The sequence below is a fragment of the Ambystoma mexicanum genome, chromosome 9 (assembly GCF_040938575.1).
Source record: "Ambystoma mexicanum isolate Mex_15411 chromosome 9, UKY_AmexF1_1, whole genome shotgun sequence".
Lineage (NCBI taxonomy): Eukaryota > Metazoa > Chordata > Amphibia > Caudata > Ambystomatidae > Ambystoma > Ambystoma mexicanum.
In genome coordinates, this window is record NC_090931.1 from 624,277,573 (window position 1) to 624,290,801 (window position 13,229).

Genomic DNA, 13,229 nt, shown 5'->3' on the forward strand with positions numbered 1-13,229 from the left:
TGGTCCTGAATGCTCTGTGTTTTCTTAGCTTTAAATATCTCATAACACACGGCATCCGCATTTTTATAAAATAGAAAAAAATGAAATAAAAGAACAATCACATTTATGCTGTACACTGCTATCAGAGCACTCTGGTCTTGAGGAGTTCAATATGCCGCACTTAACCATTATGCTACAACAATGTTACTGTTTGGATTTCCACAAGTTTCATACCTAGCCTTTTAACATTGAACATGCTAATTATAGGCTAAATATGAAATGTATGCCCTATAAAGCACCAAGCCATTGTGGCCTAGTGGTTACGTGCAGGGCCTTGAACTCTGGCAGACTAGGGTTCAAGGCTGTATTTTTTTTGTATTTAACTAATTTAATTTAATTAAAAGAAAATCAATGCAAGTGGGAGGTGGCGAGGTTTGTTGCAGTGCAGTCCTGTTATCTTATTTAGCATGAGGGCATTTAGACGTAGCTGCAATGTCAGCCACGTCCAAACATCCTGGGCGCCAAAAAAAGGGTGACGGAATGGTTTTCGCGCTGAAAAGGGCATGCCGGAATGGGTGCTGCAATGAAATGCCCGTGCCAAATTGGGCCGTGCCAAAATTATGGCACCGAAAAGGGGTGTACCGCTTGGAGAATGCTGCTTTACCAAAGTGTGTGCTCCATGGCAAGTAATTTAATCTCATTGCTCATTGTCAAAAAACATGAAATATCTCATAACACACGGCATCCGCATTATATTTTTTTAAACAGTGCTGTCAGTCGTTGAAAGTTTTGCACTCAGAGGCATTTTCTTTGCCTTTTGCTGAATTGCATTCTGGTATTTGCAGTCCCACAGTCAAGATGGGGGGAATAATGCAATAATTGTACACTTTTGCCTAACATAGTTCTAAAAGGATTTATACATTTGAGAGACACTATACTATGTGTATTTTTGAAGTTAGCTTTATAAAGCAAAGTATTGGTGAAAGACAGGCATGGGGGTGAGGAGGGGAAAAGATGAGAGGGCAAGTAAGTCATGAGTATGTGCCCACAATGTGGCAAGAGTTTGCAATCCTGGACAATGGTGCACATATTTTCCCCTGATTGTGATTGCTTTTCAGGGCACCAGTAAAGGACACATATGGGTGGACAGTGTAACTTTTTTTCAGAGGGCGGATGCAACCCCGTGGGTTTTTTGAGGTTGGTAAGCTTGCATAAGTATTTGGATACCAGGATTTTACTCAGGTTGTCATGTTCCCAATGCAGACGCTTACCCACAAGACCACAAGCACTTGTTTCATATTGTGATTTTGTTTTCCATGGAATATTTCACTACAGATTGCTGAGTTTAAAATGTGAGCACCTTTTATACTTTGCCAGCATATTTATTGAAAGATTTCCTCTCTCAAGTTATTTTTCTGGTGTTCGTTACTTTTTTAAACATCCAATGCATTTTGTCTTGCACACTTTCTACGGAGGAGAAGGTCAATTGAATTACATTTGTATATTTCAGTTTAAAATATGTGGCCACTTACTGTGCGTACATTCATGGGTGCCAGCTTTCAATTTTCGCTATGGGGAAAAGTACCTGGGCATATTTTATTCTTGCAGCCGTTCATTTTTTACCTTTTTCTGTGCTGCTTAAATGTGGGTAGTTGGGGGTCATGCGATTTATCTCAACAGTCACCAAGAGGCCTAACCAAAGTGTGTGATACTCTGCAAATAATATAATCGCACAGGGCATTAACTAAAAACATTGGGAGTTCTCAAAGCCTGCAATGTTTTATGCATAAAGAAATTAGATATTTTTACAGCTACAGTGACATTGAGGGCAAAAAATTACTGGTGACATGGGTCTCCCATCCATGAAGTAATCAGAACTGACCCTGCTTAGCTTCAAACTGAGGACAAGGCCAGCCGCCTCAGGCCATGGTGCCTAATAAAAAAGCAAATTTGCAAGACCACTTACAGCAACATGGCCTGAGGGGGCTGGCCCCTTTCCTCACTTTGAAGCTAAGCAGTACTGTGCTAATTTTCAAGGGGGCCAACTTTTGATTTTCGGTATGGGTGCAGAAGGTACCTGGGCATATGTTATTCTTGAAGCCGGACATTTTCTCCCATTTCCGTGCTACTTAAATGTGGTTAGTTGGGGTTGTGTGATGTATCACAACAGTCACCAAGAAACCGGCCATAAAACAAGGGGCTTGGAACACGGTACAGGACATTTCGGCATGGGCAGTTAGGTGCACGCCATTATTGCGTGACCGTTTCGCAGCAGGTTCTGTTTTGGCGCGCCCAGTTTGACGCAGCCAGTTGGCACAGGGACCTCTCGGCGCAAGTATTTTGTGGCGTGAGAGGTCACAATTGGCATGACCCTGCAGGTACTTTGTATTTTGTAATATGGATTAAACATGAAAAAGATGTATTTACTGCAACATTATAAAACAGGATGGGACATGTATTACACTGTCGTTGCAGAATTAAACACGTATTAAACAAGAAACACATTTATTTACTGCAACATTATAAACTGCAGGCAACTATCCCTCCCAAACAACTTCACACCATGTACACACACACACACCACACACACGCTCACATCAAACACACACATATTCCAAGCACACCCTCTCAGATGACATGCACACCCTCACACCACACATTCCCCATTACGCTGTACATACATTCAAAAAGAGGACTACGTCGTCTCTGGGCAACATTATAAAACAGAAAAAATGAAATTAAAAAATCACATTTATGCTGAACGCTGATCTCAGAGAACTCTGGCATTAAGGAGTTTGAGATGCGGCACTTAGCCATTATGCTACAATGATGTTATAGTTTGGATTTTCACAGGTTTCATACCTAGCCTTTTATCATTGGACATATTAAGTGATAGGCTATGAAATGTAAATCCCATAAAGCACCAAGCAATTGTGGCCTAGTGGTTAAATGCTGGGTCTTGAACTCTGGCAGACAAGGGTTCAAGGCTGTATGTTTTTTTATTTAACTAAGTCTAGTTTAACTAAAAGAAAAGTAATGCAAGAGGGAGGTGGTGAGGTTTGTGGCAGTGTAGTCCTGTGATCTTATTTAGCATAGGGACCTTTAGACATGGCTGCAATATGAACCACGTCCAAACATCACTCACGCCAAAATAATGGTGCCGGAATGGCTTTTGTGATGCAATTTGGTGCGCCGATGGGCAGTGCTGGGATCTTATTTAGCATGAGGGTATTAAGACGTGGCTGCAATGTCAGACACGTCCAAACATCCCATGCGCCAAAATAAGGGCACCGGAATGGTTTTCGCACCGAAAAGGTCATGCCGAAATGGGTGCTGCGACGGAATACCCTTGCCAAATCGGCCCGCGCCAAAATGATGGCACCAAAAAGGGGTGTACCGCTTGGAGAGCGCTGCTTAACCAAAGTGTGTGCTCCATGGCAAATAATTTAATCTCACTGCGCATTGCCTAAAAACATTGTGAATTCTCAAAGCCTTTAATCCGAAGGCCATGGCTAGTGGTCTGGTTGCGTTTTAAAAATCTATGCAATAACAAAAACCTTGAAATTCAAGGCAGAAACTTAAATTGCAGGTACGTTAAGGTGAGCAATAATTTGTAACAAACATTTGAAATTCAAGGAAAAAACTTTTGTTGCAGGGACGTTAAGGTGAGCAATACATTGTAACAAAACCCTTGAAATTCAAGGAAAAAACTTTAGTTGCAGGGACTTTAAGGTGAGCAATACATTGTAAGAGAACCTTTGAAATTCAAGGAAAAAACTTTAGTTGCAGGACGTTAAGGTGAGAACTTAATGTAAGAAAACCCTGGATTCAGCTAGAGCCACCTTAACTTCGCACCCCTGTTGCGCAGACTATGACCACAATGATGACATCACAAATCACATCACTGATGACATCACTAATTACATTACAACAGTAACTGGCATTAAGCATGGCCTCGAGCCATGGTCAGTGTGCATGACCAAATATATTTTAACACATGAATGGGTACTAGTTATGGCCTTCAGTTATGGACAGTGGTCACAACTCTCACCCATGAACTTTCACCGAGCACTGAATATTTTAAAACACTAACAAGGTACCAACCATAGATTTTGGCGTTTACCAGTGGACGCAGCTTTCAACAGTGTCCATTGTATATTATAAACACTGAACAGGCACTAGCCATGGATTTAAGCACAATACTGGCCAGTGGCTACAATCTGTGACTGTGCCCACTATATATTCTAACATATAAATGGGCCACCAGCCATGGCTTTTGACCTTGATCAGTTTGTACATCTTTTTGCCATGTCAACTGCAAATTTTAAAATAATAACATGCAATAAGCGATGACCTTCGGCTGTGCCCACTGTGTATTACACAACACTAACCAGCCACTAGCTATGGGCTTTGACTGTGTCCACTGTATATTATATACACTAACCAGCCGCTAGCCATAGTTTGCAACACAATACTAGCCAGTGGCCACAGCCTTTGGCTGTTCCGACTGTATTTTCTGACATGTTAATGGGCAGTAGCTATGGCCTTTAGCCATGGCCACTGACTCCAGCTTTCAACATTGCACACTATATTTTAAAGCATTGACAGGCTACTAGGCCTGGCTATTTAACCAGGCACATTGGTATTTTTACTAAACGACCACTAGCTATGGCCTTTGATGCTGGCCAGTGACCCCAGCCTTTGTCATTGTCAAGTCCACCGCCTAAATTGTTATTAAGGTAATCAAAGTTTTCATGAGCTAACTTATAAATGATGTTATGTCTAATTCCATTTTTGATGTAATTAGTTATATACAATGAAATTAGTGTTAGCACCAGTGATGTGATTTGTAATGTCATCAATGTTCCCATATAACATGTAATTTGTGATGTGATATGTGATATAATCATTGTGGTCATAGGCTGCGTAACAGGGTGCGTGAAGTCAATGTGACTTTAGCTGAATTTCCAAGTATTTGTTGCATTAAGTTCTCACATTAATAATTATTATATAACTTGCCTTAACCTTTTGGCATTATTGAAATTGTAGTATTGGAGGGCGCCCAAATATTTTAAATGAGCAGATATTGTAAAGAATGGATTAAAACAGGAAATAAAATGCAGGCATGCAGATAACCCTCCCTCCAGGCAGCGAGCATCCATCAATGAAGAGCCACGCCTGGCACTTCCTGCGTGTGTAACGCGCCCACGCCACCTGACAACTGTCTGCCTCTGGAACGAGCCCGTCACTCGGAGGGAGGGTCCTGCGCGCTCCCGTCTCTCTAAGCATCCGAGCTATACGCGCTTCCGCTGGCACACGCTGAACTGCGGCTAGGGAGGCTTGTTGTGGAAAGAAGAAGAAAAAAACCATCAGCAACCCCGCCCCGGAGCTGGTGTGCAGTGGAGAACCTCTGACAACAGGTCTGATAGGATTGACCCTGCTGGGCTCCCACGAAAGCAGCGACACTTCCCAGGCGCCCCTGGTCCTAGCTGTACCCTTCATTACTGAGTTAGGGGCTCCTGTTTCACCCCCCCCCCCTTCCCAATTGGAAGAACTCGGATCCCATACACCGCCTCGTCTATAGTTCACACAACCCCCCGAGATGGGGAATTGTCACACGGTGGGACCCAACGAAGCGCTAGTGGTTTCAGGTGAGTGTGTGTCTGTGTTGTTGAGGGGGGGGCGTGTTTGGTGCTGGTGGTCTTGTTTCTCTTGGTGGGGGAACGATAGTGTTTCTGTGAGGCATGAACAGGAGTCGCATGGTGGCAAGAAAGGTGGCTAAACGCAGATGTTAGGGGCTTATGTGAGGGTGAGAAGGGTGTACTAGTAAAGTAGGGGGTCTGAGGAATCGAATGCGTTTCACTGGCTGGCTTTGAAGACTGGATTTGTTATTGTTGAGAGGGGGAGGGTAGTGATTTGCCCACTCGCCAGAACAGTGTGTGGTTCCTATGGAGCAGAGTAGTGTTGCTTAGCGAGAGGGGGGGCCAAGGTGGTGATAGGGCGTGTTCATGGGGAGGGGTTCTCGGATGCAATTGCTGTGTGGCTACGAATCCAGTAGAGCCCCACCCAAGGGAGTGGAGATGACAGTACAAAATGAGGAAATAACGGCACGGGGTTTCTTAGGGAGAAATGCCAATACGACGGAAAGTGGGATATTCGAGTGTTTCATGTTATTTGGCGAAATATTGGAAGGATGGTGGAGAAGAACCGGGGAGGGGACAGAGGATCACCGTGGGGGAGGAAAAGAAGAAACAAAATGGCAGGAAGGGGTAGTAAAGTGGGAGGGGATTAACATTCAAGGAGCAAGCGTGTGGTAGGTACATCGTGGAGATACTGGAGTATAAACCTGGAAGTCACATTGTTAGGAAGCTATGCAGGGGTGTCAGAATAAACTGTCCCAAGACATTTACGCCCCCCCCCCCCCTACAAGGAATCCTAAACCATATGAGGTGGAAAATTAGGCTGTAAGCATTATTTCACAATAAGCTATGCGTAACAAACCGAACCAGATAAAATAAGAAATGGTAAACATTTTGGCGAATATGGGATCAGGTGAGCGGGGATCCTGCTCCATCGTAGGGCATACTCAGGGCTGATACCTACCGCCTTTAACCAAAGCTCACGACTTTTATTTGCAAACAGTGTTGAGCCTTGTCATATTTTCGCATTCGCAGCTTATTTTTTGTCTATCATAACCTCTTTTCATTGCCTTTTTTTTGAGGCATAGATCTGTCACACATTTCCAATCACCAAATCCTTAGGTATTATTTGTCAATAATAAAACTAACTTTAGTTTCTTTGCCTTTTTTCGAGTCGTTTGGGCTGTGTCGTGGTTTTCTCTTTTTGTTTGTGTTTTATGTATCCATTGTGCCCTTTTTGTTGATGGATTTTCCCCCTCCCACCCAGAGGACTGGTGTTACCTGCCCCAGCCACCTTTGCAGGACTTGGGCGCGCAGTAGTCTGGGTGCCTTTGTCTTTCCTATCCTGTGCCCCTCCCTGCACATCTGAGTGCCAAGGAAACGTGTTTTTTTGGCTGTTTCTCATTTCCTTGCGAGGAAGCCCTTCCTTCCTCCATTCCTACCTCCCAACGTATCCCTCTGGGCCTACTACCTGCGGGTCCCATGGGAAACAACGTTGAAATTGACTGGCGAAATAACGTGAGCATGGAGAGTGTTGTATTTTGATGAAACAGGTGACTTAAAATAGCAACAGGAAGAAGATTAAAGTGCAGAGGGAATGCACCAATTAGAACTTACATGGGAAAACGAGTAGCAATAACATAATACAAAGAAGTTATATGAGGAAAGGGGACGGAATAGCATCTGGAAAGAAACGGGTGGAGTAACTTGGGGAAGCGTAGTAAAATGGAGTCGAGGAGAAAATCTATGCGAAGAAGGGGATAGTAACGGGGGTCTAGGCAGTCGGCCTAGCGAAAAAACCGAGCAGGGCACAGGCATTAGTGGGATGGGAGATTAGAGATAGAGCAGGGGAAGAGGTTTGCCCAGTAACACGTTGGAATGCGTTAGCAGTAGGATGGAAAGAGCAGAGTAATATTTTAGAATGAAGAACAGTAAACATGGGAGAGCCACAAGGAAGGAATGGAAGCAATAACATACAGGGGGCATAATTTACGGGAAGAAGATGATGGAGTAATAAAGGGAAGAAATGGCGAGAGCAACGTGTTTTGGAAGATGAGCAGTAAGATTGGCTGGGGCTTGGAGGAGAAACCTGAGAATAAAGAGGAGTAAAATGGAACGCGGCGTAGTCAATTGGTAGCCAGGCGGGTGGATCACAAGATAAGGTAGGGCATTGCCAAGGCGGGATAGTAAGATTAGTAATACAACAAGGTACTGTGATGGTGCCCCATCCCAGCAGGTGATTGCTGTGACTATTAGGGAGCCGTGAATATTTGGACATACGAGTATTTCTACACTGAGTAGTACATGCACTGTTTATTTTAGGGGCTAAAGGAAAGTCTCCTGGCTCTCATTAATCTGTGTCTAGAGCCGGATTCACACTTTACTCCCTCTTTTCTGGAAACATTTGGGTTTCAGCATGGGTCTTGATGTTGGCTTCTCAGGCTTGATTGTTTTATGACCACCTGTAAGGTCTCGTTGACAGTGTTTTTCTTTTGCCCAAAAAGGATACCAGTGTGCAGGCTGTTTCCCGCACTTGTTTGCTGTGATATTGAGCCATGGCCCCTGTCGCCTGTTACTTGAGGCTGTGTTTTGCATTGAGAATTCCTTTCTTGTCCTTATCTGGGTACCTGGTAGCGCTTGTAGTTGATTCCTCTATGTTTTCAATCCCTAATACTTTGTCCATCTTAACAATAAGCACTTTTCCAAAATGTGTTCCTGTCCACATGTGAGTGTTCTCTTTCTCGGGTAGACAGTAGAAGTAATTCCAATAATGAACAGCTTCACCTGTTTCGTTGCCAATAGTATTTCACGTTTCCTCCTCTGTTCAGATCAGAACAATGTGGCGCATGTGTCAGCTCCTCCATGTTCAATGTGCCCTAATTTACTCAAGTAAAGGGGCTGGAAAGGAATAATAAATCTCTAGCCTCCTTTAAGTATTTGTTTTTCTGTGCTCCTTAGCCCAGTTAGTAAGGGGCAGAGGCAGGGTGGTCCTGCTCCTCTTTTTGCAAGGAATGCTTGTGCATTACATAGTTTCGGTCAAAGTTAGTAATATAGAAGATGTGGATGACTAACTTCTCTTTCTGATTGGTTTAGTGCCATAATACTTGTGAATAAATGGCTTGAGAAATAATGTTATTAAGAGTATGGATACCTATTGCAAGGGGAAAGAAGACCTCATGCATACCAGAAAATACAGAGGATCATCGGGCATTGGTCTAACAGGGAAGTAATAACTACCGGAAAAGAGTTATCACCAGAATAAGGAATAACTTGCAGGAATTATTGGATGTGTGGAGGGAACTGCACCCGGGGGAGAGCTTCACGTTGTATTCCATGCCACACGGGACGCATACCGGTGTGGATTACTTTTGCGTATGCAAAGAGCTGCTGGGGAGGATCGCATCCTGTGATCTGGTCCTGTTGGATGGCCTGACCATGATAATGGTATTCATGCAGTGACAGCAAGTTTAAATACACAAAATACACAGGTTTCCCGTTGGCGTTGTAATGATTCCCTATGGAAGGATGCTTTAAAAAAGAAAACCAAGTTTTATCGAAATGCAAGTACCATCACCGACTATTTTCAGAGGAATGGTACGGGAGGTCGACCTTTGTACGGTGTGGGAGGCAGCAAAGATGACATGAGGGGGGCTGCTCATCAGGGAAGCGTCTAACTATGCGCCCAGATACCTGAGTTTGGAGAACTATATAAACAAACAATAAGAAGAGTGGTTACTATTGGAAGATTGGTTATGCTTCGCAACTAGCACGTTAGTCCCACTAAGAGCAAGTATGCTCCATTCTATCTATTCCTTGGTGAATGCCTCCTTAACTCAAGGCTGTGTGCCTCTGAAAGGAAAAAAATCCTATTTCACTCCTCCTTTTTAAAAAAGCCAACATTGGACCATAAAACACTGTCCAACTATCACTGTATTGCTGGTCTCCTGTGGCCTGCTAACATTTTAGAAATAATTGTGACCACACAGCTGCAGGATTTTCTTGAAGAACATAACATCTTGGATTCTTACCAGGGTTTAGACCAGGTCATGGCACAGAGACTGCATTGACTGCCATCTTGGATCACCTACTTTAGACTGCCGACAATAGTGTCAACGGCATGCTTGTCATGCTAGACTTGTAGGTAGTTTTGACACAGTATCATCATTGGCACATGTATCCGATGAAGCACTGAAATGGTTTACCTCGTTTCTGACCGATCGCTTTCAGCAGGTTAAAGCAGGTCCTTACCTTTCTGACTCATTACCGGTTACCTGCGGAGTGCCGCAGAGTTCTTCCTTGTCTCAGCTATTGTTGTATATATCCGTCCACTGCTTAATCTTTGCCTAGTTTGACTTATCATTCATATGCGGACGATACGCATATCTATGTCCAGTTAAACCGACCATTTGAGGCAATGGAATGAGTCTTAAAATGTGCATTCGAAATCCAAAGTTGTATGCTGGAAAACAAGTTAAAACTGAATCCATCTAAAACGGAGATAATCGTCTTTGGCCTAGAAAAAGAGCCTAGCAAATGTGGTCCAGTTTGTTCCCTGTCCAACTCTATTTGGAACTCCAACCATATACACCCAGACAGTAAACATTTTTGGCTGCATATGGCAGTCCAAGTTGTAACTCACAAGTCAATCGAACTATTAAGCATGTCTACTTCCACCTAAAACTTCTCAGGCCTCTACTCCCGCTAACCTCTGAGAAGGATCGCCCAACAGTAGTGGGAATTCTCACAAACTTCAAAGTAGATTATTGCAATGCTCTCCTGACCGGCATACCGAAATATCAACTTCAGCGGCTTCAGGTAGCCCAGATTTTCATGGTGTGATGGATTTTTAACAACAATTTCAGAGTTTCGAAAAATCCTTAATTTGCTCCCAGTGCAGCAGAGGATCCAGTTTAAAATACTGTTTGGTTTTGTATCCATGGCCTTGCCCCAGCCTATCCGATTCTAATTCCTCGTCCTAACTGACCTTTACGATCTATGGGACAAGGCCTGCTGGTGGTCCCTCCCCAACCCCCAGGACAGCTATATGGGTTGACAGACGTTTCTCCCTTCCGAGCCCTAGAGCCTGGAACGCCCTTCTGTTAAGGCTATGGCAAATTGAATCCATAACATTTTCAGGAAGCAACTGAAGCAACTAAAGACATATCTGTTTAAGTAAATCCCCAGACCAACCAACTTAAAGCAAGCAATTCATGTCATGTATTTATTTCTTTTTCCCATCAGCGCCCAGTTTCTGCCAGGTTCCCCAATGGGATATGTGCGTTACAAATACGGAACCAAATCATAAAGTTGGGAACCCATGAGAGAAAGGACCTCATAGGAGAAGTTGGAGGGAGGGATGCAGGGGGGGACGGTTTCTGGAGATGGGGAAAGTTGTGCGCAATTCCAATTTTTGCACCAGAAATATTACGAAAAGGAGGATAAAGCAGGCGCACTCCTGTTGAAGCATCTGAGGGGGGCGTCATAGGGCAGATAGATGGGTGGAGGGGTTTTCAGATGCCTGGAGGACATTGGCGACTGGTCACAGAACCTGTAGACATTGGCGACTGGTCACAGACCCTGTAGACATTGATGACTCTTTGCAGCATTTTATGAGTGGCTGTACAGTCTAGAGAATGAGCCGAGTGAGAAGAGTATCAGGAGATATTTGGCCAAAGCTTCCCTCTCCTGGTTGGAACCGAGTGAAGTAGAGGGGTTGGATGCCCCTATTTCTGAGGAGGAAATAAGGCAAATGCAGGCAAGGCCCAGATTTGTTGGTCTTTCACATGGCTGTTATTCAACTTAATTATGCTAACGGGCAGGGCCCCCAGTTCGTTTCGCCAGGCGTTGATCTCTGTATTGCGTAAGGAGGGGGAAGGACCATTGTCTGTACACGTCTTACTCCCTCTCCTCAAAGATATTTACTAGGGTTCTGGCTTCTAGATTTTGCTGCCGTTTCTCTCTTGTTTGATGTATCACATGAGCCTTTGGTGGCGCAGCTGAAGCATGACCATCGAGTGAAGGGGGTGGTAGCGGGTGACAGTTTAAGTTGGGAATGTATGCCGACGACATTCTCCTACATTTAATAAACCACCTGCATGTCTCAGTTCTGGCGGCCTTGGAAGTGATAAAGGAGTATGGGTCCCTCACAGGGTATAAGGTTACTAGGACCAAGTCCATTTTGTTCCCGTTTGATGTGGACTCTGGTAGAGACATGACTGCTCCACCTCGACCCAACATCCCCAACGAGAGAGAGCTGTGTCAGTATTTAGGTGTGATCATCGCAAACTCTTTTGAGGAACTGTCTGGTGCCAATTACCTGCCATTGTGGGGTGGACAAACCATTTTTTGGATGGGTCGGCTTAACGCCTTAAATTTTCTCCCCAGGATATTAGGTGTTCAAATGTTACCAGTAGCAGTGCCGAAGGGGGTGTTTGAGGCAAAGGGCTGTATGCTTTGCTTCCTTTTGGGCTGGGAAAAAGCTACTGGTATCCTACAATAGGTTCACAGATCTTAATTTATACTACAAGCCCAGCTTAGGGTGAGGACATGGATAAGCTGTGGGTCTACCTAGAGAACCACCATTTGAGACTGGCAACAGTGGGAGGAGTGGTTGTGGGTCCTGAGGGAAAAGGTCCCACAAAGTATAAGGGAACACCTTGTACTGGGCGTGATTTGCAGCATCTGGAGGCGAGGCCCGGGAATGTGGGGGGGTCACCACCTGGCCCTCGCCATTGAACCACTTGTGGGCCCTGGTGATCAGGGACGACATCCAAATTCCAATAGATTTCAGGGCTGGTTTGAAGCCGGCTTGAACGGAGTGGGCCAGATATGGGTAGAAGGAAGTTCATCACCATCCAGGCACCGAAAGAGGCATCGCAAGTTGGGAGACTCACTGTATTTCTATTCCTTCCGTTAATGGGGGTTTTGACAGCAGAGAAATGGAAGGAGTTGGTTCAGCGGGAGCTTACATAGTCGTAACATATTTTGAATACACAACGGGACATATAGGGGCTCCTTTCCCTGCTTTATGCTTTCCTGGTAAAGGCTAGTATGGGTGATATGGATGGGTAGAGGCTACTATGGATGGGCTTCAGTTCAAATGGGAGTGGGACTTGGGGCGTGAGGTGAATGAACAGCTATGAAAGATGAAGTATTCACGCGAGCCGGGGTGAGTACTTAAGGATTAATGTTTATTTATGATAACAACTGGCGCCCCGCACTGCGACCGTCTCTTACAATTCTCTTCATGTAACTGACTAGAACCCTTAAGTTCATTTCTAACTAAAGATTCTAAGAGACGTTGCAGCGCGAGGCCAAAAAATCCAACTAAGAATACTACACCCCCCCACCCCATAAATATTGAATGGGAACATATGGCTTACATCGTAGTACAATTAACAAGACATAATGGCCATATGACTTACATCATAGTACAATTAACAAGAAATAATGCTAGGAAACCAACCATTTTCCAATGCCCTTGAGTAACATTTGACAACCTACCTACTCATAAATATGAATGCTTAGCCTAGAGAACATTCTGAGAAAGTAAAATGATAAAGAAAACTAAACATAAAGTGTACATTTACTTAGGCATAACATAATCCCTGG

General features: G+C 44.2%; 1 protein-coding gene across 4 annotated transcripts in view; it reads left to right on the forward strand.

Annotated features, from left to right (window-relative positions):
- The first annotated feature begins 5,108 nt into the window (after window positions 1-5,108).
- Window positions 5,109-13,229, forward strand: part of FLOT2 (flotillin 2) — a 566,437-nt gene continuing 558,316 nt past the window's right edge. Inside the window, exon 1 of one of the 4 annotated variants that reach the window (XM_069615307.1) lies at window positions 5,109-5,630. Coding sequence is in view for 3 of the 4 variants with exons in the window: in XM_069615304.1 (XP_069471405.1) it covers window positions 5,582-5,630 (49 nt within the window). In the remaining variant the exon portion in view is untranslated. The remainder of the gene's footprint in view (window positions 5,631-13,229) is intronic. The other 3 variants (XM_069615304.1, XM_069615303.1, XM_069615305.1) reach the window with 3 other exon arrangements.